This window comes from Heloderma suspectum, chromosome 6 (assembly GCF_057233095.1).
Source record: "Heloderma suspectum isolate Gila_16-S chromosome 6, 16-S_ref, whole genome shotgun sequence".
NCBI lineage: Eukaryota > Metazoa > Chordata > Lepidosauria > Squamata > Helodermatidae > Heloderma > Heloderma suspectum.
The window spans coordinates 9591868-9617476 of record NC_139463.1 but is presented as its reverse complement, the minus strand read 5'-3'; the positions used below and the strand labels follow the sequence as shown (position 1 = coordinate 9617476).

The window sequence follows — 25609 nt, the reverse complement described above, 5'->3', positions numbered from 1 at the left end:
GAAAGTTAGAAAAGTGGTCCTCAAGTCTGCAGAATCTACTTGACAGGAGGAAAGCCCATCCACTGTGGAATCTGCAGGTCGGATTCATGAAAATCCAAACTCCTTTGGTTCTGTTGCGGAATTCTCAACATCCCTAGCACCAGGTGATGTTCTCAGGGCAGCAGGATAGGTGAGGGTGGGTTTAGGTTTAGTCAGAGTAACTGTGGTCTATGGCAGCAGTGGGGCAATGCTTAAAGACCAGAGTAACCACGCTGCAGGTATTGTCATCACCGCTACCCCCCAAAAAAAAGCAGTTTGGTAAGGGAAGCTCCCCGCCCCCCAGTGTGTACCTATCAGGTACACTGTAGCTATCAGGTACAACATGGAGGCCAGATCCAGGGCCTGCAAGCTGCCAATTCTCCAGGCTTAGTCTAGTGGGTAGAGAATAGCACAGCTGATTGCAGCATTGCATTTCTGCACACTGTAATTGCATCCCCAGAGCCTCCCAGCTGGGAAGGATCTCGGTCAGAATACAAAGTTCTGCTGAGTCTGGGACTGAGCAAAACATGGTCAAAACTCAAACAGGGATGGAGCCCTTGAGTGTGTTTTCAGGAAACCTAGAGACTGAGAATAGCTGAAGGAAACCAGCAAGCCATGGTGGGAGATGAATGATGCAAGGAGATTGTACAGTGATGAAAACAGCATCTGCAGATATCATCCTGGGCGACTCAGATCATATCCATCTTAATCCCAGCAAGAAATGTTATACAGGCAGAAGTGGTGACCCACCCTCTCCATAGCCCAGCTGAGCCTGTAACACAAATGGCACTGGGAGGGGAATTTACAGCGGTGATGTATCCCCAGTCCATTCTTTTCCCCAGCTGCTGCTGACCACATCAAATATAATTTCCATATGACATGCCAATGTGAGCTTAACTGCACTGTCATAAACAGTCCTGGGCACGGCAATTAATGGCTTGATCATCTGTTCCTTCAGGAATTCAGAATGCAATGCTGCACATGGAAGGGATGGGCAAGTGGCATGGAGACAGCAAGGGCTAATATATCAAGGCCATGCCTCAGCTGCCAGGGCAGAAAAGGACGTTGTCATGACCCTCGATGCTTACCAGGATTGTGGTGACAACGAGCGTGGTGTTGAATAGGCTCTCCGACACATTGGAAGAGAAGATCTGCTCATCCATGGTAAGGCCTTTGGTAACATGCCAGTGACCGATCTGCAGAAAGGAAGATCAGAATTGTGATATTTTGGGTGTGAATTGCTGTCTGCTTCCACCATATGGCCACGCTGACTGACAACAATTGGGCCAGCCTTGTAAAAGGCAGTTGTTGACGCTTCATTGGCTTTACAGTGCACCCCGCTAACATTATATCAAGAAGAGTGAAATTAGCCGCCACTTGGCTTTGGCAGAGCCAGCTGGACTCTTGGTACAAAAAGCCAGTCTCGTTGTAGGCCTGGTTCCAAGAGATGCACAGTAGGAGGAATTGGTGCTTAAAAACCCTCTGAGCTGGATGCTGAGTAGCATCTGGGAGGCAGACAGCTTCAGAGGAAATGCCGAGAACCCTTGAGTAGAGTAGCTCAACATGGCAACGAATATATCTTCAACCTCTCCATTGCTCCGTGGCATCTTGGTGAGGTGCTTTGGAGCTAAGGCTGCACTCTGTATGGTCCTGTTCAGCCACTAATGGTCTTGATCTCCTCTCGATTGATGCTGTCTAGAGATTAATCAACCCTTTCCAAATGACACCACTCAAGCTAATCAACCCCAACAATCCAACATGGAATCTAATCCGCCCTATCTAAGCTTCCATGCTATTCTTAATAAAACTAATTTACAATCTCCGGTAGTTATAGAATGGAGCCATAAATCCTTCCTGACATGCTGGAAGTGTCTAACTATCCCCTTTGTGCCATAGAAAGATCACAAGACCAAGGAAGCAATACTAGGTCTCCTCAGTTTCCAGCTTTCCCAGTCTGGGTGGGAGACGCTCAGTAATGTCAGAGCCAATTCAGGTTCACCGCTGTAGGGCTGAGCTTGTGAGAGCAAAACACTGCTGTTTGAAATGCAGTTCAGCTCTATTGCAAGCTTGGCTGTGAGTCACAATAACATAGTTGAATGTGAGCTCCCAGACAGCTCAGATAAGGTCTTCCAAGGCAGACCTTGCAAAATTTTAGACCTGAGCTATCTAGCTACTCAGGTTTAGTAATAATGCTAATTCTCAATATTTACATTGCACTTTCAAGCACTCAGGGTTCTTCACATGCATTATCTCATTGTAATCCTTACAACAACCTTGCAAGGGAAGTCGGTATTATTATCTCCCATGTTGCACAAGGAGGCTGAGAGTGAGTGGCATACCTAAGCTCACCTAGTGAGTTTATGGCAGAAGCGAGATTTAAAAAACAGGGACATCCCGATTTGCAACCCAGCCTCTTATCACTACGCAACACCAGCTCTCATACAACATTTGTTTAAAGTAACTACTAATTAGAGCTATGTGTAAATGTGCAATCAGAGGGACATTGAATAATGTTTCTATGAACCGTTCAGCTTGGAACACAGTACTATAAAGCAAGATCTAACTTGATACATAAATAGAGATCTTCCCTCCTGGTGTAGGAGGAGACTGAGCTATGAACTGGGAAGTTCCCCACCTGCAATTTGGAGACTGACCTACCTTACAAAGTTGTTGTGATTAAGGGTTACACCACAAAAAGAATGAGAGGGGCTTTGAGCACTGATAAAGCACTATGCAAATAGCTGTTGTCATTCTTAGATCATTGTCAAAAGGGTCTTCCTTTTAGGAGCCGTCCAGGAATGTTCTAAATGAATGAGACACTTATTCACATTCTGGTAACCTCTCGTTTGGATTATTGCATTGCGTTATATGTGGGGCTGCCTTTGAATGCAGTCCAGAAACTTCAGGTAGTCCAAAATAGGGTTGGCTAGACTGCTAACAGGGACTTCTCCCTCTGCACTGGCTGCCAGTCTATTTCTGGGCCCAATTCAAAGCGCTGATTTTAATTCAAGCCCTAAATGGCTTGGAGCCAGGTTACTTGGAGGAATGTTTCCTTCTATATTTACCTACCCAGACATTAAGATCATCATCTGAGGCCCTCCTCTAGGTGTCCCCCACCAAATGAGGTGGGGTGGGTGGTTACAAGAGAGAGGGCCTTTTCAGGGGTGGCTCCTCCGTTTGTGGAATGCTCTCCCCAGAGAGACTTGCCTGGCACCTACGTTACGGTCTTTTTATTCTCCCAGGCATTCTAAGAATGGTTTATAGTGCTTAGCACTCAATTCTGCTGCCAGTTTTATCTTGGTTCTATTCTGCACGATTTTTATTTTTTTGCTTTAATGTTTGCATTGTATATTTTTAATATATTGTACACCGGCCAGAGAACTCAGTTATTGGGTGGTTTAAAAGTACAGTCAATAAAGAAATAAATGCACATACTGAAATACTAGTAAATTCAGCTTGCACACTGCAAGAAAAGGTACATATTCCTGCCTGCCACTCCCGAGGCTGATTGAAGCATGTGAAGTGGAGGAACAGAACCCCTTTAGCCTGCAGGCCTCTACTGACAGATAGGGATGCTGGAGAAATTCGAGATGGACTAAAGTGAGCTTGGATTTCTGGGAATCCAACCTGTGGAATCCGCTGTGGACTGACCTCCTCAGGCTGCACCGAGTTTGTGGACTTTCGGATCTTTTTTTTTTTACTTTCCTGACATTTACACATATTTATTCATAGGAAAATATGCAAGTTTTGGCTGAGATTGGTAAATATATGCAGGGAAAAGTTGAATGGAATGGGGGAGAATATGCTAAATGTTACGTACTAAGGTACATTATGCAAATTGTTGTGAATCCTCTTATGGAATTATTTGCGTATTTTTCCGCAAAATGAAAAAAAAGATTGAATCCGTCTGTAAGAGGACAATGGAACAAAAAGTGCCTGACCATTTGCAAAACACAGATGGAGCGGATTTTGCCCAGTCTGTACATCCCTATCGACAGGCATTCATTCACCTGCGTCTTGTCCACTGATACCCAGGTTTCCTGATGTGTTTATGCTTTCAATGTCAACCACGCTGACTGCTACAAGTGGCTTATTTCCATCCCTCCTGAGTTTGTATGCTGTGTTGAATCTCATGAGGTGAAGCTTCAATGATAGGCAAGCTGGAGCCTCCATGCACTACTGCACCAACTGAACATTGGCTTGGTTTGGCTGGTGGAAATCTCCCAACACACACACTTTCAAGCCACTTGAAATCCCACTTCAGTTGAATGTGATCATCAGTTCAAGTGGAATTTGAACTGGTTTTAAGTGAGCATGTAGTAAGAGTGTGGTTTGATGTAACTAAATCGGCATTAACTATGCAGGAGCAAAGTTTTCATCTTTCTCCAGCTGTGACTACGAGCCACACTGTTTCCTTTGCATTACTTGGAAATCTGTTATAATAAAAGAGTGTCTGCCCGTCTGTACCATAGGACCAAGACCATGAAACCTAGACACCTAAAACTTCACATGCATACTAAAGGGACCCCAACAGTATGCACCACAGGGTTATTTTGTTCTTAAAATGCATTAATTAATTGTAATTAATTCAAGCGCACCCATGTGGTTGAAGCCTGCAGTAACAGCTTCATCCACTAAGGGCAGACTTCCCTAACTAGCAGGTTAACTTCTGTAAATCACCCAGAAAGCTTCGGCTAAGGGGCGGTATAGAAATGTAATAAATAAGTCTCCTCAGAACAATACTACATCATCGTGTAATACTGTTCTACTGCAACCTTCCCTAACCTGGTGCTCTCCAGATGTTTTAGACTACAATTCCCAGCATTCCTGACCATTGCCCATGATGACTGGAATTGATGGGAGCTGAAGTCCAACACATCTGGAGGGCACCAGATTGGGGAAGGTCTCCTAGGGGACTTAAGGGGGGGTAATGATGACTGGCAACACTAGGGGGGGCACCGCTGCTTGGATGAGTGCCGCTGCTGTTCAACAGGCATTGGCATGAAGAAAAGTGAGCCAAGGGGGCAGTCTTGGGCATCCTATTGTGCTGTAGTCACCAAGTTTTAGCTTTTTCCATGTGCCACGGCACTGAATGAACAGTAATGCTGCATCTTTAAGTTGCCTCTTGATTTAGTTCTTGCAGCTGTTATTAATGGGTTGGAGCCAGAATCTGCCTTCCCCAAGAGGAAGGGATGTTTTGCAAGAGGAAGGGCTCTTCTCCTGTAAGATCCCTCTTCCCAGTTTTGGGGGATCCCCCCTCCTCTCTACACACACCACAGCTCACCCATTCGGCTGTCTCTCCTGACTCTGTGTAGCATCTTCAGGAGCTGCTGTGGGAAGGGGGAGTGTGGAAATCCACTTCCACCAGTGCGGTTGATCCAGCATAAATCTGGATCCAACCCAATGTGTTTGACTAAAAACCATCTTGGACATTAAACACTTGAAGACAGGATGTAAATGATTAAAATAAATAAAACAAGGATATTCCCATGTATACCACCTGAGCTCTTGGAGGAAGGTGGGATACAAATGTAATAAAGTGATAATAAGAATAAATATGATACTTAAGACACAATCCTATGCATGTCAAGACACAAGAAAAGGCCCACAACACAACATGGTTGGCTGGGGCATGCTGGGAGCTGTAAGTCTTTTCTCTGTCTAAACATGCATAAGATTGTGCCCTTAGTAATTATATGGCGCTTGCCCAAAATGCTCTACTACAACCTCTTTCTAATTGTCACAACTACCTTGCAAGGTAGACCAGTGTTATGATCCCTCTTTTTAAAGATGGAGGGGCTCAGAGACAGCAGCCTGCCTAAGACCACCCAGAGAGTTTACAGCGGGGCAGAGATGTGCACAGGCGGCTTCCCAGTGAATAGCACATGCTCCTAACCACTATGCCTCACCAGCCCATCCCCTTGCTCGCAGTTACCAGGCCTCAGTACCACATTATTAATATCCCCCACTAAATCAGCAATTTAGTAACAGATTAACTTTAATTTTGACAACCCTCTAGGTTCGTACTTTCTACTTCCCCTGCATGCTGAAACTAATTGGCTACCACTGCTGACACAAGAGCTGATGTGACCCTCGCTTGTACGATGGTGTCCAGGCTAAATACATCAATGCGTCAAGGTTATTTCATCTCCTACCGTGCTCACCCTGACTTGGAGCTGACCCTCTCAGCGGCATGAAAATGGCACTAATAGACTCCCACAGTCCTCGGTGTCTGAAGTTGGATACATCAGAGAAGGTTAATGTACCGGATCTCCTCTCTCAGATGGTGGGGAGTACAGGGCACTTTGCATATTACACTCACCACAAGAGCACCTCTTTTTTCCTATTGAAAAGTTTGCAGCTCCTGCACCAAGAGGCAGAGAAAGTGGGAGGGAGGCACAATCCCGCACACGAGGAAGGGGGAGCAACTGCTTGCCTTTCCCACCAGGAGTTCGTCTCTCCTGCCCCATTTCCCCTGCTCCTCCCCCTCCAAACCCCTTAAGGAAAATTAGCCGCTAAGGGTGCAACTAGACATGACAGTTCTGAAACGTGTGTAACAGCAATCACATGGTGGGGAGGGATCCAATTGGGGCCACAGCACTGGAGGAGGGAGGAAGTGTTAACCCTTTCCCCATGCCGTTTTCCTGGGTGAAATCCCCCTCCCTGCCCCGCAGCGGCTTCCTCCATAAAGCAAAATGAGCACCTGTATGTCTTCCTTCTGGGACAGATAGCAGCTGGGGGGGGGGGCTTGCATCAGTAAAATGGTATATGGGGGAGAGATAACCTCCCCTTTGCCAGTTCTGCAGTGCTGATTGGATTTGGGCTCCACTCGCGGTTGCTATGAAACTTAACAACAACAACAACAACAACCACCAGCAGGAGATCTGATCACGGATCTCCCACGGTCACATTTCTCCTGGCCTTGAGAAGACAGATAAGGGGAAAGCACAGCGGATGGGGAAAGGCAGCAAGCTCTTCCATCCCTCTACATGTGTTTTCTATCCCCCCCCCCGCACGCGCTTTCTGTGCCTGATAGTGGGGAAATTTTAATTGGCATTGCATTCAGAGTAATTCATAGCCTGGGTTCGGTGCCAGCTCCAGGTTCTGGACATCCTTTGGGCTCCCGTAGGGAGCGCCTTCTCCCCTGCGTCCCAGTCCGCCACCGAAGGTCCTTGGAGGGCTCTCTGCTGCGGCTGCCTAATGCCAGACTGGCAGCCAAACACAAGAGGACCTTCTCCTTTGTTGCCCCTCAGCTGTGGAAAGAGCTGCCGGTTGACATGCGCCTGCAGACCTCCTTGAAGGTTTTTATGTGGACATTAAGGACCCTATTATTCCGACAGGCCTTCCCTTTTTAGAGCTCTTGTTCCTTTTGCTGACTCTTGTACACTATTTTTAAGCTATGTTGTTTTATTGTTGGATTTTTTGTTGTTAAGTTGAGTTTAGTTCAAAGTTGTTTTACTTATATGTTGTTGTGTATATTGTCCATATGTTTTTATGTAAATTGTTTTTAAACTTTGTCTATTGTATTTTAATGTTTTAACTTTTGTGAACCACCCAGAGAGCTTTGGCTATGGGGCGGTTTAGACATTCAATAAATACATAAATGAGACACCCCCCATGGGCCCCCTCCCTCACTGAGTCGGCCTTCTCACCACCATGGCCACCAGCTGCTCTGGCTCTGCCTCCTCTTCCTCCTCACGGCTCCCCCTTGCTCGCTTGCCAGGCAGAGAGTCAGGGAGCAAGGAGGCCGCGGCATCTCCCGCTCCTCCTCCTCACCACCACCACTGTCTGAGCCAGACTGTCCTTCCTCTCGCTTTTGTGGTCTCCAGACAACCTTTTGGAGGTGAGGGAAAGCAAGCCCTGAATCTCAATTGAACAAATGCACCTTCAAGAGCCCGCTCTGCAAGGTTCTGCCAGTGGTTCTTTTCCCCAATAGCGCTCCCACCCGCCTTAAAGCATATGCCTGCAAACATCATCCTGACTAACGATTTGGGAACGAGGCATGCCTCACATGCCTGCATCCCCAAGCTAAAGTTAATACCAAGGAGAGCTGACATGCAACGTCCTCTGTGCCCTCTAGACACCAAAGCACCATCTTCCATTTTCCTGGCCTGCAAGCATATGCATATCCTTCAAGCATATCCTTGAATATGCATGGATGGGGTGACTCGCAATGGTACGGCCATGCTGCCCAAAGTGAAGGTAAATTTCCTTTGCACTCACGGCACATTTATCATGACGGCTCCTTCTCCTTCCCCAAAGGTGGGGGGAGAAAAGCAATTATCATTTGCATTTGAAGATCCTTTTCATTGCTAACAGAAAAAAAGAAACTGTTTTAGCACCAGATATGGTGAACATGCAGCTCCTTGTCAAAGAGAAGAGATTAGAATCTTGTGCAAAAATACTAATATAGATGTGGCAAAAATACTAATACAGGTGAGGCTGCAGAAATCTTGGCCTGAAACCTGCACAAAAGACACTGGAAGTTCATTGTTTTGGGGGGTGATGGAAACTGAAATCCTGCATTTCCAAAAGGGTTAGGGAATAACCTTGTTATGGTCTGCTAAATACATACAAATACTTAGGGATTAATGGATCTGTCAGTCTCGTTCCTTGTTTTTGAGGTCATGGTCATTCTGTCCCATTTCTGTACAAGCCTGCGATTTAAAAAAATCTGGACTGAAATTCAAACTTTATTCATTCACATTTGTCATAATGTGTGCATTTCCCCCTAATACTTTTCATTGACAAAATGCTGTTTTGTGTGCATGATTATCAAATATAAGCATTGTGTGCGCACTTTCCCCTAATGTGTGCATTTTTGTGCACAGTATCAGAAAGCTTGAAAAATGTGATTTACAGAAAGGAACTCTCTTGGCTTTCTGAAAGGCTCAGGAGATGTGAATTGGTTAAATCCATGAAAAAACAAACAAAGCCAACCTTGATGGCATTAATGTCTCGCCCATCCCGACAAAAAAATAGGTATGATAAAATGTATATGTTCTGACCCTAGATTCTGTTCGCCTGAGGCAGCTGCTATAAAACTGGCATGCAGTGATAGCAGGATGTGGAGTACCACTCCAGGGAAGTGCTTCATGTGATTCTGTCCATCCAGGTATTGGAAAGGATTTCTCCAGCAGGAAGCAACCACAGTTGTGAAAGGCGGGTAATGGCTCCATTAATGAATGCAGCATCTCACAGGCCACCCCAGGTACGATGGCAGGAGCCCTGCAGAGCTTAAGCTAAGTCCTGATTCTGCCTGAGGATCTATTTCCAGCACCAGGGTTTAAGAAAGGAACTCACACACTCGACCCCTTTTTCCAGTCACTGTTGAGGCAATGAGTTTGCGCCTTGCCGCAGACAAAGGGAACTTCTCATGTGGCTGGAGAATTCCCTCCCAAACACGCTCAACTAGTTTAGACTAAATAAGAAACCATGTTGGGACCTGCTATGTAAGTATATTAAATATTAAATCACTTAATGCTGTGGGCTCCTCCAGCCAATGGCACCAAGGAGGAGGATGAAAAGCCTTAAGCGCTGCTAATTTGCTTGCTGGCTGAGATTTGGATCAGCTTCAAGATTTGTGGAATTTTCTATCAAAGCTGATGGGAAGGAACCCTTGGTGGTTCAGGGGAAGGCAGAGAGAGGATCCATCGAGGGGCAGGTAGAGTCCCCCCCCCACCTGAAAAAGGTAGCAATGGTGCTTTGAAAAACGCTTAATAGCAGTCAGCTAATTTGACCCTTGGGAATGGCTTGTCTCTGGGATGCAGACACAAGATTCTCCTCCAGAGGCTGCAGTGGTGGGTTTAGCCAAACAGTTCCTAATTATATCTATTTTAAAATAATAACACTGAAATTTCTCCCAGGGCCGACTATGAAGGAGAAAACGGAAGGCTAATCAGGAGTGCTGTGGTCCATAAATTAAGGTTGGCATTAAGTTTTGACTCAGGAGAGGGGAGAGAGAGAGAGAAGCTCTTTAACTCAGACTGAATTCAAAGGTGCTTTTCTGCATACCACTGAAGCATCCCGGATGCAAACGACATCCCAAGTTGGACATCAGTTTTAAAGTGGTTGTCACATCTTCCTGTTTTGTTTTGGTAAAACAAAGGCCTTCAGCTCACTGTCCCTCATGTTAAAAAATGTATTTTAAGGGCTATGAATACAAATCCGCAGGATCAAATGTTATCAGGCCTTTTTTCCCACACTGCACAATGTCAGACTGAAAGTTTGGATGGCATGTTTGAATGCGATCCTGTGTGTATGTGTGTGTGTGGGTGGGGGGATCTCTCCATATATGAGTTAGTAAGAAGGCTAGGCTAAAGCCTTGGCTGAATCTACACAAAGCAGTTATACTGTTATCATACCATTATCATAACTATTGGTACACATGACACCAATGGGCACCAATAGTTATGATAACAGTATGATAACAGTATAACTGCTATGTGTAGATTCATCCCTTATCCTTGACATGATCGTTTTCTTTGTGCAGGGAGTTTTCTGTGGGGGGGCCATTCAAGCACCCCACTACCAGGTTTTATGAGAGCTGTTATGGACCAGTGGATAGGATCTTGCATTCATTCATTCATTCATTCATTCCATTTCTATATTGCCCAATAGCTGAAACTCTCTGGGTGGTTCACAACAATTAAAACCATAAAATACAACATAAGATATAATACAAAAGTTTAAAACTACAGTATAATATCAATGTAAAAACCAAAATAAAACCTAGCAGCAATACAAAGATTTAAAATACAGTAATAGATTTAAAACAATAGAAACTGAAAGACTAAAATGCCTGGGAAAATAAAAAAGTCTTCACTTGGTGCCCCAAAGAGCACAATGTAGGTGCCAGGTGAGCCTCTCTGGGAAGCTCATTCCACAGCCAGGGTACCACAACAGAAAAGGCCTTCTTCTACTAAGGGGGCTTCTGGAGAAGGGCCACTGAACACGATCTCAAGGTCTGGACAGGTGTATATGGGAGGAGACAATCCTTCAGGTAGCCTGGCCTCAAGCCATTTAAGGCACTTTGAATTGGGCCTGCAAATTGACTGGCCACCAGTGCAGATGGAAAAGTACTGGCATAATATGGTCACACTGGCCAGTCCCCGTTAACAACGTTGCTGCCCTATTTTGGACCAGCTGAAGTTTCTGGACCATTTTCAAAGGCAGCCCCACATATAACACATTGCAATAATCCAGGCAAGAAATTATCAGAACATGGATAACTGTAGCTATCTGTCTGGATAAGGACATAGTTCAGACAAGTTTCCAACTCTCCTGCTTGGCCATGGGCTCATGGTGTAGCCTTGGACAACCCATTATGTCTCCCCAAATGCATTTAATCCTGTGGGAAACAGGATGCTAGACTAGATGAATCTTTGCTCTGATCCAGCAAGGCTCTTCCTATGTTTGTAATGTGTGTTCCAAGCCAAATCCTCCATGTGAGAGTAGATGTACACAACTGGCTCACCATGGGATGGGGACCACCAAATGCAGACTTTCCTGTAGCCACAGCAAACCCGGATGGTTGTGTGAATGAGCTCTGAGTAAGGATGTTGGAGAAATCCTCACGGACCCAATGAGGCTGGATTCTTTGGAATCTGGCCTCCGGAGCCCGCAGTGGGATGGTGCCTCTTACCTCCGCTCCAGGAGGATTCCTGCTGGACCGGCAAGCCTGCTCCAGATCCTCCGGCAATATGGCAGTGGTGGTCACCATTGCCATTTTGCTTTAAAACGGCCGTAAAGCCCTGAGTTTTACGTAAATAAAGCCGTAAATGGCTGCGAGGGCTTTACGGCCACAAGTGGCGTCCACTACGCCATTTGCGGCTGTCTTTCTCAAAGCAAAATGGCAATGGCAGCTGCCATTGCCGTATCGCCAGAGGAACCGGAGCAGGCGTGCCGGTCCGCGGAAGCCAGCAGACGCACGGACGCTGAAGAGGATCCTGCGGGGGAGGAATGGATCGCCTCCCCCCCCGTGGACCCCCCCTGGAAAGGAAGGTAGGGGTTTCATACTCTGAGTCACTTCAAAGAGCAGAACAACTAGCTGAAATGTGCATTCTCCCCTGCACCAGTGCAGGTAGTAAAGTTACCAAGAGAATGTGGGCAGAGTATCCCATGGTCAGACATAAGGATTTCAGCACCACGGACAGTACTCTCCTCCATCCCGTGTTTAAGTTGCTGTGCTGTGGATGCGGTCTTTTTTGCTTAGTAAATATACACATCGCTCCACACTAAGACTCTGTCAGCCAATTACAGTAACACACAATAAAATGCAATACACAAAATAAATAATGATTTGAAGGAAGAAAAGATAAAGGCTCCAGGTTAAAAAATGCAATTCAATTAAAAGTGATTTGGAATAGAATAAAAAAGGGGTTTTTATTTATTTTATTTTATTTATTAAATTTATTAATCGCCCATCTGACTGGTCACCCAGCCACTCTGGGCGATGTACAACCCACCATAAAACAATTTTAAACAATAAAATTTTACCATAATTTTTTTTTTTTTAAATACCCTAACCCACCCCAAATGCCTGCCTGAACAACCACGTTTTTAATGCACGATGGAAGCTCATTAAAGAGGGGGCATGACGGAGTTCCCTAGGGAGGGAGTTCCACAGAGTGGGGGCCACCACAGAAAAGGCCCTCTCCCTCGTCCCCACCAGTCTAGCTGTCCTGGCTGATGGGACAGAGAGAAGGCTATCCGAGGCTGATCTTGTTAAGCGGCCTGTCTGGTGTTGCTGGAGGCGCTCCTTGAGATAGGCTGGGCCGGAACCATATAGGGTTTTAAAGGTCAAAACCAACACCTTGAATTTGGCCCGGAAAACAACTGGTAACCAGTGCAACTCCTTCAGCACTGGAGTGATGTGATCTCGCCGGCGGCTGCCTTTAATCAGGCGAGCCGCCGCGTTCTGTACCAGCTGCAGTTTCCGAACCGTCTTCACGGGTAACCCCACGTAGAGCGCATTACAGTAGTCTAAACGAGAGGGTTCCACCTGCTGGCTGAAGGCCAATAGAGAGAGTGCCAAGCAAGGCTACTTGAGCAGGGAATTTCATAGCTGGGGGCCACCACCAAGAAGGCTCTAGTTTTTATGGCTGCCTGCCATAGTTCAGGTGGAAGGGCAAATGCAAAAGAGCTTCCTCCAATGCTCTTAATGTATTGTGGGGTGGGGGGATATATGGAAAGAAGGCGCTGAGCTCTTGAAGTGTGGTATCACTGTAAAGTATCCATGATCTCAACCTAAAACCCGTCTCTCTTCTGCTTGCCTCAGTATTCCCTCTCCTCCATTATTCATCAGCTAACTGCATTATTTAAGTCACAGTAACACATAACTGCCTGGCACAGAGTGTGTGTTTATTCAGCACTTTGAATATGTAAAGCATTATAATGTTGTTATTAATAATTTGATAGGCTCTAAAGGCATCTAGGCTACAGTTTGAACAGAAAATGATGGGCTGTGTTTTGCTGAGTGGCATCCTGTTGAGGAAGAAAAGCCAAGCAGATGGGAAGGCTGCCAACAGAAAGTCATTGAGAGGCATTGTCATGATCCATGCTGTTTAGAAAACCTCCCTTCAGCCTTGGCCTGGCCTGCCCTGGCCTGGCCTGGCCGCTAAGAATGGAGGCAAGCTAACGGGTCATCAAGGCAGCAGGTCATGATTGCCCATTGGATGGCCACCTCACCATCGTCTACAGAGCAGAAGGAGGCTGTGAAACCTCCTCCTGATCCCATCTGAGTATGGGGCAGGGGAGAAAGGAATGGTGAAAGCAACAGAGTTGTTTGAGACCGGAGTTGCCTAGCAAAGTTGCTTAGTGATTTCTGGAAGAAAACACTTTGAAGGCTTCAGAGAAGCTGTGATCACTTCAAACGGATGTTGTTATGAACTTGGTACCAGCTGCCTGTAGGGTATTGAGTGCTTCTGCCTCTCCTTCCACCGCTGGATCCATGCCAGATCTGAAGCTGTTACGGCCTTACCCTTGCAATGAGAAACTGACTGTCAAGGTTTTGTGTATTTGGTGATTTGGTGCAAGTGTAGCAATGTCACAGATTCTGACACTGGCTGCAGAATTCAGGACATCTTTTAAAAGTCAGCTCTTAGTCTTTATGGCTGCAAAGATTGGAAAAAATTCCAGGCCATGGTTGGTGGAATCTCGGAAGCTGGAGGAGGGCTCAGTGTGATTTCTAGCGGCCAAAGGAACAGATTCCTTCCTGGTTCATTGCCTCTCCCAATCACTAGCAGAAGCAGAACTCATTATGCAAATTAAGGAAATAGTATGTAAATGTGCATAATTTATACAGGCAGCAGAATCCAGCTTGTCTTGGCATATAATTTGTTTTGTTTTGTTTTACAGCACAGAAGACCACCACCCCTTGCTCTGCTCGCTTTTACTAGATGTCACCGACAGAAATAACTCAATGATGCAACAGCAGGTATAAAGACAGTATCACAATCAGAGCTGATCCTTTCTCCCCTCACCTTTGTCCTGGCCCTGGATTTTGAGTATAAGCAACCTGCAGATTTCTCACCTTAAACCTTGAGGTCTAGGAATTTGCTCTTGGATTTAACATGAAACCTAGAGATGCATAGGATCTTGAAGAAGCTACAAGTCATGGCAAGCTGTCAGGCGTGGAGATTTCTAGAAAAGTGGAAGCTAAGTTGCAGGTGGTGCAGCTGGAGAAGGAAACTGTGTGTCAAGATGACTTCCTTGGCATGCTCTTCCTGGGCATGCAGAAAGAGGGCATCCAGCAGCTCAGAGTTGTTGGACGTGCTGCGGTAATACAGCATGTGCACCAGCTCAGGGAAGTGGATGTTGCGGTGCTGGCCAAGTTGAAGAATTCTGGGATAAGGGGAAGAGAGTAAGAAGAGTTTCCCTGAGAACAAGCCCTTTTGCCTACATTCTGCTTAAAGGATTATGGAAACAGCAGACAACCTTGCACAATGGAGCAAATTCTATAATTCCATCCCAAAAGCCACTCTCTGAAAGGCAGTGCTTGTTAAGCTGGAAGTATAAAGAGCTTCTTGAAGAAAAGGAAACAAAGATAGATCAGCGCTGCGGGTTATTGCATGCTGCTAATTCCACAGATGCACACATGCTGCTTAAGTTACCTTCACTGGAAGCCTTTCCTTAAAGGCTACCAGGTTTTACTTGAAGTAGAGGAAGAGAGAGAAAAAGAGAAAGAGGCAGCATCTCGCCCTTGTGTTTTCATTCTGGCTTGCCCAAAGAGTACCCAACCTTGCTCTGCTAGTAAAGGAGCCATCCCGTCTCTGGGAATGTCCCCATGGCCTTATCTGGACAGCATCTTTGTGCTCCCCGAATTTGCCACTGCAATTGCTGCAACTGCTGATTGCTCTGTACTTTCTGATTGGCAAAATCTATCACAGCTGTAAATACACGATCTCACGGCCTGCTGAGGATTCGCATGTTCTGACCGTTCCAAAGTCTGCTCCCAAGTCCACAGGCACTGAAATCCTTTGCTTCTCTAGAGGAGCATAAAGGCCAAAGGAGTGAGCAGGGAAGAATCCAGTTCAAATGTCACCTTGGTGATTAAGGCAGCACACCTATGCATGTTTAGACAGAGAAAAGGCCTACAACTCCCAGCATGCCCCAGCCAGCCATGTAGGCCTTTTCTCTGTCTAAATATGCATAGGATTGCACCCTTAAATTATTGTGTTTGGCCACTGGTGCATCCTATGTTCTTTTTAAACCAGTTGTACACACATTCCTCTGTTCCCCATTCCCCACCAATACACACTTCTGTTTTCTTCTTGTGCTGTTCTCCTTCCTCACCTCATACAAACCCACCTATATTAAAATCCCACACAAAATTCCCAAGACCTCCCTATTAATGTATTTATTATTCTGAAGGCATTTCAATCTCACTGTTTTCCCAGTGATAATCAAACTGGCTTACAATTCACAGTAACATCTATAGAACAATAGTAAGAAAAAACGGCATCAAGAGCCCTGGAACAAATTATAATCTACCCAGCAGCCGAATACTGTTGAAAAAAGTGAGTCTTAACTGCTCTGCAAAAAACAGCCAACGCTGAAACCAGCTGGATGTTTCTCAGGAGAGCAATCCAAAGTCTGGGTGCTACTACAGAAAAGGCACCCTCTCTCATACCCACACCCTGCTTATGAACACCCCCAGAAAAGGGCTTACAACCATCTGTGCAGATATATAGCTTTATTTAAGTGAGGGGGAGGGGACACCCAACCATAACCTGTGCAAAAGAACAATTTGTAGAGGAGGAGGAACCATATGTGCACATATTTAGCTTCATTTAATGGAGCAGGATGGACTGACCCTACTAATAACCTGAACAAAAGAACAGACACCAATTCCTAGAGGAAGAAGAACACGCTTATGGGAAACATGACATCAGTGACACCATGACACTGAGGGGGTAACCAACCTGAACCAAAATGTAAACAACTGCAGTTGGGATCACCATTTCCTTACCTGTCTGAAGCCAGTCCTTGTATACTGCAGGATTTTCAGGGCATAATTTGACCGTTGGCCTTTGCTGTTGAATTCTATGTGGCCGGTGAGACCTTCCAATTCTACCTGTCCAAGAGAGAGTGAGTTGCAGCGCCAAATAGGGACTGTCCCCTTTATAGCCGGAAGAACAGTGCTTTGGACACCCACCCCTCTGACTGAAAGCCATACGAGTAAGGAATATCTTTGTGTAACTTGTTGGAACGGCAGCCATTCATAATACAAGTTTCATGACTGACTGTTCCCTTGCATCCCTCCCTGCACATGAAAACGTATTGTGTCAGGCAGAAAGGCAGGGAGTTTTTCTAGGGATGGATGAATCAGTCAATTTCAGATTCTCTCCGTTTCTCATTTTCAAATCTTAAGCTCAGTTTGCCTCAAACTTTGAGAATTTATCCAGTTTTAAGTTTGGTTTGTTCTGAACTTTGATAAACATTTTTAAGTTGGCATGAAAATGCATAAGCATTTGTTTGTGCACCTTTCTCTTAATCATTGTATAAAGTTTTGCCTAATGTACACATGTTTTGCAAGTACATTTCCTAACAAAATACATTTATGAACATTATTTCCCCTAATACACACGTTTTGTATGTAATTTTTGATTGCAAAACTCCATCACAAAATTTGAAGTGCGAATTTTGAAGGATAACTGAGTTTTGGTTTGCATAGTAGTTTGAAAGGGCAAAATTAGTAAGTTCCCAAGACCTAAAATGCAAACTGAACAAATTTCTACCCCATCCCTAGCTTTGACATGGGCATTTGATGATGAGATCCCCCACCTGCATTAAGAAATGGAAAGGACCAAGTACATATTTCCTTCTGTCTTAACTGCTGACCTGCTTCTTTCCTCAGCATTCTTCCAGGACCCTTGTTTCTGACTGTTTCCTTAGCTGAAAGTTGCACTGTTTTAAGGTGAGTGCTTAACCGTGTCACATTCAATCATGCATGCCTGGGATTTGAGGCGAAGCCATTGCATGGCAATATACAGCAAAGAGTCACACCGTGCTGTGTTAACACAAAGCTAAGGGCTGTGTTAAGGGCTGGTAAACTGAGCAAGCCATACTCTGCTAATTGCTGCCAAAGCACTATGTCATTGATGACAATCCAATAACAAACTCCCTGCCTAGGAAAATTAGGAGAAAGATCGCAGTTTCTGCAATCCCACCCCCGCAATTCAATGATTTTTTCCCCAGTGGAATGCAGAGCACCAGACTGAGTTGTCTGAGTTGTCATCACAGGCTGAAATGAGGAAGGGTCTTACATATGCAAATTGATGTGACTCTTACCCTCTGTCATGATCAGCAAGGGCAAACCCCAATCAAGACCCAGAAAAGCTGTCACCAACAGACATTGACTGGGTTTGCATAACATGCTAACTCACACTTAGTGGTTGAGCATGGGTTGTTGTTGAACCATGGGTTGTTTGTTGAACTGTGGGTTAGCGTGTTGTCTGAACCCAGGACATTTTCTGCAGTGTGGCTTGTTAACCATGCAGTGTAGCTTATTTTTCTTGAACAAGCCACCTTGAGAACCCATGGTTTGTTGTTGGGTTGTTCAGGGTGGCTAAAGAGCCACACACTGCATGGTTAACCCACCACCTGAGGAAAACGTCCTGAGTTCAGACAACATGCTAACCCACAGTTCAACAAATAACCATGTTCAGTGGTTGAACAATGGCTTTTATTATATTAGTGAGGCTGTTCACACAACACACTAACCCATACTCAGTGGTTGAACCATTGTTCAACCACTGAGTATGGGTTAGTGTGTTGTGTGAACAGCCTCACTAATATAATAAAAGGTTACTGCCATACAATAAGGCAGAGGTGCAGAAGCTCAGGTTCCATCTGGCCCACCGGGGTTCCCCAAAGGCCCATGCCCCCTTTCCCTGGCCCCACCCCTTTCTCACAACCGCTGATCATTTGGTGGTTTCCTGGCCTTTATGCCATTTCTCCCTGTTCTAAAAAGTTGAAATGCCTCTCCTAAGGCTGACTTACTGGTAGGAAGAGCTTTGAGCTAAAACAGGCATGTACTTTGGCCCTGACAACCACTGGAATGTGCCCCTGAAAGGTTATCTGAAATGGAATTTGGTCCTCGGGCTGAAAGAGATGCAACACCCCTGCAGACCCTTGCAATAAGGCCTGTGTAACTGGTAGCCCGCCAAGCTGACCGCAGCCAGGTATACAAGCTCACCAGGCCCTTGGGACTAGGGATGGCGGAGAATTTCTCCCCGAAACTTCAGGGGGCCGAGCGCCAATGTGTTCGGCCCCCCGAACAAGTTGCGGGGAGAAATTCTCCACACCCCCCTGCACCCCGCACCCCCCCGGGATGGGACTTACCTTTGCCGAATGTCCCTCCCGGCGGCAGGTCCGGCCGGCGGTTCGGCGGGTGTTCGTCCGGGGCGGGAGCGGCAATCGGTCTTTCGACCGGCTGCCACCGCCACCATTGCAATAAAATAAAATAAAAAAAAACGCCCCCGTGATAGGCTACGTGACGATTAACGTAGCCTATCACGGCTAGATCTGCAAAGTCAGCCGTGATCGGCTACGTAAATCGTCACGTAACCTATCACGGGTGACTTAAAAAAAAAAAGCGCGTACGGATAATGGTGGCCCCCATAGGGAGCCGCCATTCCCATTCCTTATTTGGTCGCTGTAGTCTACGTAAAGATTTACGTAGACTACGGTGAAAATAAGGGCAACACTATTTGCGTTGCCCTTATTTTCGCCGTAGTCTACGTAAAGATTTACATAGACTACAGCAACCAAATAAGGAACGCGAATGGCGGCTCCCTATGGGGGCCGCCATTTGCGTACGCGCTTTTTTTTTTTAAAGTCACCCGTGATAGGCTACGTGACGATTAATGTATCCTATCACGGCTGACTTTGCAGATCTAGCCGTGATAGGCTATGTTAATCATCACGTAGCCTATCACGGGGGCGTTTAAAAAAAAAAAAAAAACTTTTGAGTTCGCGGCCGGGCGAGGCGAGGCACCTCCTCCCCGGCCTGAATTTTGGCCGGGCGAGGTGGGAAGCCTCCCCCCCCAGCCTGAACTTCGCAGGGGGAGCAGCGAAGCGCCTCCCCCCCACCGCGAACAAGCTTCGAGGATAGGTAAGTGACTTTCGTCCACCCCTACTTGGTACATCCCTTCGTTTTGTTGCTGGCTCAGGACTTCAGAAACAGGGGAGAGCTGCCAAGTAGCTGGTGGGCTGTCTTCAGGGCCTCGGCTTCTCTGGATCCAGGCCGGCAATAGCTCCCAACAAGCCTAACCCCGACACCCTATGCCAGGCCCACTGTGATTCTCTAACTGCACCACTGCTCTTCACTAAGCCTGCCCCATGTAACTGCCACTGTTAACTGCATTGTTCTTTGCAGGTTGCTGCATCTGCTGGCACACCGGTCCTACCTGTCCCGTTTTCTCATGCAACATCCATGCACCCATGCATGCCCCTGTGCTGTTCGTAAGGAAACAATGCAGTAGGGAGAGAGATGCTAGTAAGCAGTGCTGGCAGCAGATACATTGGACAGTTGAGTGAGCCAAGGCTAGCAGATCAGAAGTTGGACAGTGGCTGCAGAGGGCATGAAACTAGGTGGCTGTTGCAAGGAAGCAGATTTTGGCTAAATATTAGCAGGAACATCCTAGTGGCAAGAGCTGTTTGATAGTGTGTCAGGAGCTCTCTAGCTGCCTCTTGCAGTCCCCTCCAATAGCCAACTCAGGACACAGATGATGAGGATTCTTTCCAAGGCTTTATTCCTTCATTCCTTTATGACTCTTTCAGATACTAATCACTAGTGACTAAGCAAGGAACAGCACTGGGGAAAGATAGCAGAGTAGCCTAAGCTCCAGGTAAGGCAGTTGGTCCCCGTTTGAAGGAGAACCACGGGAAGACTCTGAACTTATGTCTATGGAGAGATCCTCCCTCTTTCCCTTGGGTCCTCGGGACACGACCGTTGTTTGACCGCCAAACGAGTGGAGCGCCTCCTTTCCGCGCCTTCCATCTATCATCGCTCCCTGCATCTGCGCCGAGCATCCAGCAAGCCCCCCTCCAGCACTCTCTTACTGCCAGGGTGACTATCTATCCCAGGAATGCTGGCAGGAGGAATCTCTGCCAGCTGCTGTGCTTGTGAGAGATGAGCGAGCTCCTCTCCCACGGATTGCTGTTCTTCCTCAGAATCAGAACTGCTCTGGGGCTCTGTGGGCTCAGTTTCCACCCTGACATCATGGAACACACTGCCATGAGTTGTGAGGGGCCCTCCTTCACTGGAAGTATTTGAGACTGGAGGACCATCATGCTGGAGGTGCATGATGCTTGCAGTGAGCATGGAGTTGAACTGGGTGACTTCCAAGGTTCCTCCCAACTCTGTAATTCTATGACTTATCTATGAGCCTTGCTTTATTGTCAGCCTCTAAGCAGTCCTTCCATTCCTCTGCCCCAACAGCAGGGCCGAAGGGGTGCATGCACCCATCCAAATCATCCATGCTCAATCCTTTCTCACCATTCTCAGGTAGTTCATCAGGCTGGTTCCGTGTTGCCAGATTTGGGCAGATCCGCAGGACAGGGGCTTCACACCAATCTCCTGGCTCCGGTTCAGCTCTTGCACTGCGCTCACCACAGCATAGACAGCATCAAACAACAAGGCAGAAGACAGCTGAAGATATAGGAAGATAGGGAAAGGAGGTGTAATCAGGGCCAGAAACCAGACAGCATATAAGGAATGTGGTGTTCTTAATATACGTTCAGCTCAAATTACATTAAAAAAACACACACCTTCTTTTTAAAAGCCAGGCAAAACCAAAATAAGCATTAAAGCCAAATTGCTACTGACAACACTGAAAACACCCTGGACACCAAATGGAAGGCGATATTCATAGAGTGTTAAAATAGGGTTGAACAGGAAGATAATTAAATCTGTCAATCCATCCATCTGTCAAAGGGTTATAGGTGTTTCTAACTGAGTGACTGCCTAGTTGTTGTTGTTTTTAAAGCAAGGGAGAATAAGGCAGGGGTAGGCAACCTTTTTGGGCCAGGAGCATATTTGGCAATTTGAGAAACTGTTGTGGGCCTCATCACATAAAGGATGCCAAGGGATGTGTGGCAAAGGTCAAGGAAAGTGTCTAAAAGACAGAGTAAGAGGGGGGTTTGAGCCCTAACACATTAAATGGCTCCTTTGAACCTACAGTATTCAGCTCCAACAGAAACCCATTTCACAGCAATCCCAGCTGTTGGTAAGAAAATGAGTGGTTTTTTTAAAAAAAGTGGGAGGGGTGAGGCATCTTGGGGCGGGGGGAAGAAAGGTGCCGGCGAGTGCATCGATGCTCGCAAGCATGGCGTTGCTTACCCCTAGAGTAAGGGAATGCAGTTCCCACTTTGGTCAATGGAGAATTTGGCTTTATTAACCTTAAGCAGGGTAGGTGTTTGATGGAAAATCCATTGAATGGAACATGTTTGTTGGAGAGGACAGTGGACACTTCATCACTTTATGAGCACTGAGGGCAACCAAGAGTAGACTGATACAACTTTTTGGTGATAAGCTAGTGCTCCTCCTTGAGCACTTTGTTCATAATTGGAGGCTCTGATTTGGATTCTGACTGAAGTATGGCAGGTGTCTCTAAGGAGCAGGGCACCAACCTTATAGAATGACCTCCATAGAGAAACTGACCGTGTGACTCCAACAATGAATGTGTTCAGATGCCAAGTTCAGACTTGGCTTTCTAGGGAGGCCTTTAGCATCGGATGAGTGCCAGTAGTTGCATATTTTTTCCCTTCTGCTCTTTTGTTGGAATTGTTTTCTCCCTCTGTTTTGCTGCTACATTGTTTTTATTGGATGGTTGTTCATTTCTGCTGTTAAATGCTGTCATTCTGTTGTTGCTATCATCACCACCATCATCACCATCATCATCTGTAATTGGACTTTATTGTTCTAAATTCATTTTAATCTATGTTGCAAGCTGCTCTGGTTTCTATTTGAAGAAGAGCCAGGTAGAAAATTCAAACAAACAATTTACAATACTAAAGGAGGGTTTGGGCAGCAAATAAAAGATTTTGCAACAATATTTAATGAGCCCCTAAAAATCTGTCCTCCAAATAATTCGAAAGTCAGAGTTGACGCATTAGATTTTAGCGTTACATCCGCTATTTGAAAAATGGTGCATGTCGCCTTTGTCCAATAAGCCTGAATGCAACATCCAGTGTACATGATTAATCAGTCCACTTGTTATGACATTTACAACATCTAGAAATGTTCTAAAGATCTCATTTAACCATGTGGGCGTAATGTTCCACCAGTACGCTAATTTGCACTGAGTCATTCTGAGAGAAAAAAATGGTCTAATTGATATATGGATCTTTGCCTAAATCCTGCCTCATGTGCCATTTCCCAAGTCTCAAAGAAACACCTAAGAGTTCATCTTAGGGCACAACCCTATCATCGTCATCGTCATCATCGTCGTCATCAATAACATTTCCATACTGCCCAATATCCAAAGCTCTCTGAGCAGTTTACAAAGATCAAAAACATTAAAAAATACAGTATACAGTGGTCAAAACCGATTTACATAAAAATCACACGAACAGACAATATACACAAGACAACATATATCTAAAACAACTTCAAGCAAGCCATTTCAAGCAATCAACCATAACCATAAGACAATCCAGAATTGATTAAAACTCATCATATGCTGCTGAATGCCTGTGAGAAGAGAAAGGTCTTGACTTGGTGCCAAAAAGATAACACTGTTGGTGCCAGGCGGGCCTCATCGAGGAGATAATTCCATAATGGGGGGGGGGAACCCTATGCATATTAAGATATTACGAAGTTCTACTACTCCCAGCATTCCCCAGCCAGTATGGCTCTCTGGGGCATGCTGGGAATTGTAGGACTTTTTGCTGTCTAAACATGCATAGGAGTGCCCCCTTAATCTCTAAACCTGAGATTATTTGATATAGTTCCAATGATTGCCCTTTCTCTGTCTTTTGTTTTATCAAAAATTCTTCACATGATGTAAACTCTCAGCCAACTTATCAACTCTTAATTCAAAATACTGGATTTGAAAGTATTGATATCAAGGAACTACCAACATTAAAATTTTCATGAGCAATATATCCATTGTGCTCCACTAAATCCTTACATCTAAAAATAAATAAATCTAAGATTCACACAGAAAAGTCTGAAATGCTTTCTTAATTCAATTTAGAGTCCAACAGAGATACACCTAGGTTTAGTTTATTTCTGTATTTATCCCAGGATTTCAAGAGCTATGACGGTATTAACTTCTGCCCAAGTAATCGTTGATACTTACATTTATTGATATCAGATAAGGCCTTCCAATGGATTGATATGGATCCACAGTCCAACTAGCAATGCTGCTAAGACTTGTGTTTGGAAATAGGTGCATATTTCCACTCAGCTGCACATAATGTTCACCTCAAATACAAGATGAGCATTGCAACCCCTAAACGCTTCTCCAGGTCATATTTTAATCTTAGCCAGACAAGAATCCCCTTCTCAGCAATGCAGCTCTCTTCGTCATACCTGCTGATCCTCCAGTCCCACTTGTGGGCTTAGTGGTCTGTCAGCAGTGGTGCTGGTGGCAGTGGCAGACAGCAAGAAGGAAGAGAAGGGGGGGTCTCTCCCCCTCCCAATGCCTGAAACACTGCTAGGTTTCTCTGGGTTTCTCATAAAATTTCTCTGATGTATGAGAAATTTGTTTCAGTTTGTTTTTGATCAGAATTTACCCAGTTTGCACCTTCCAGACCGAACATGGACTTGGACACACATTTCCGAGCTTGCAATGTTATTCCAGGACCAAAAAAAATGCATTTGACAGCATGCATAGTTTTTGAAAATGTGCACAAATACATTTTAATCAATGGGAGAAGAATGTGTGCATTTCAAAGATGCACACAACTAATGTGTATGTTTGGAAAAATGCACACATATTTTCATGTGAAACGGAAAAACAACAACAAAGCAAACTGATACAGACTTGAGTTGGAATGAGCTTCAAGATGGAATTCGGAGAACTTCGGCGAGCTCAAGTTTTGCTGATTCGCACATCCTGATATGTACTGCCCCCACATGTCATGCTGCAAGTAGCCCCTGGAAAATGTCATTTTCCCAAGGGCTACTGACACTAGAAATTCAGATTGGTCTGGAAATATACCAAGCTATTTCATAATGGTTTGGAAAATAAATCAGCTTATTTCTAAGCCAACCCCACATATCTATCTATCTATCTATCTATCTATCTATCTATTATTTACAATATTTATATACCACTCCATATCTAGAACAGATTTTGGAGCAGTGAACACAAGTGATAAAATAGTAAAAGGACAAAAAGATTAAAACACCAGAGTAAACTCATGCTAATAATAACAACAACAACAACAACAACAATAATAATACAGAATCCCAATAAAAAACGTGACTGGTCAATTAAGGAATGCCTCCTGGAATGGTGCTGTTTTCAGGAGGCACTGGAAACAGCCCAGTGTTGGTGCCTGCCTGACCTCCAGGGGCAGGGAATTCCAAAGAAAGGGGGTCACCACACTGAAGGCTCTTCTCCTGGTGGACTCCAATCAGGCCATAGGTCCATGTGGAACCACCAGGAGCAAGCTCTCTAATGACCTCAGTGACTGGGCAGGTTGGTAAAGAAGAAGGCGGGCGCTCTCTCAGATATCTTGGTACCAAGTTGTTTAGGGCTTTGTACACTGATATTAAAACCTTAAACCTGGCCCGGTATTAAATAGGCAGCCAGTGCAGTTCCCTCAGCAACGGAGTTACATGCTGAAAAGGGGCAGCTCCCGACATGTATGAATCTATTTTATTCTATCATACCTATAACGCAAGCCACAAAATCTACAGTACCTCATAATAGTATAGAAGGTTAGGAAATACAGGTCCATCTTTATTAACAGGCTTCTGCATAGTAGATATTTTAACCCCAGAGTATTGTCCTGCCTTACACAGCTATACCACATTTTCTCCCAAATGTTCACCTCTCAGTAGTTAACCTTCAGTGATAAAGGAATGAACAAAAGAAACCATTTAGGCAAAGCAGCCCTCTGAAACATGACA

General features: G+C 45.4%; 1 protein-coding gene across 1 annotated transcript in view; it reads right to left on the bottom strand.

Annotated features, from left to right (window-relative positions):
* The window catches only part of GRIK4 (glutamate ionotropic receptor kainate type subunit 4), a 445828-nt gene that overhangs the window by 80581 nt on the left and 339638 nt on the right, over positions 1 to 25609 (bottom strand). The window contains exons 11-13 of the mRNA XM_084807214.1: positions 21023 to 21175; positions 16490 to 16594; positions 1107 to 1214 (exon numbers count right to left, since the gene is read on the bottom strand). Coding sequence (XP_084663340.1) covers positions 1107 to 1214; positions 16490 to 16594; positions 21023 to 21175 — 366 coding nt within the window. The remainder of the gene's footprint in view (positions 1 to 1106; positions 1215 to 16489; positions 16595 to 21022; positions 21176 to 25609) is intronic.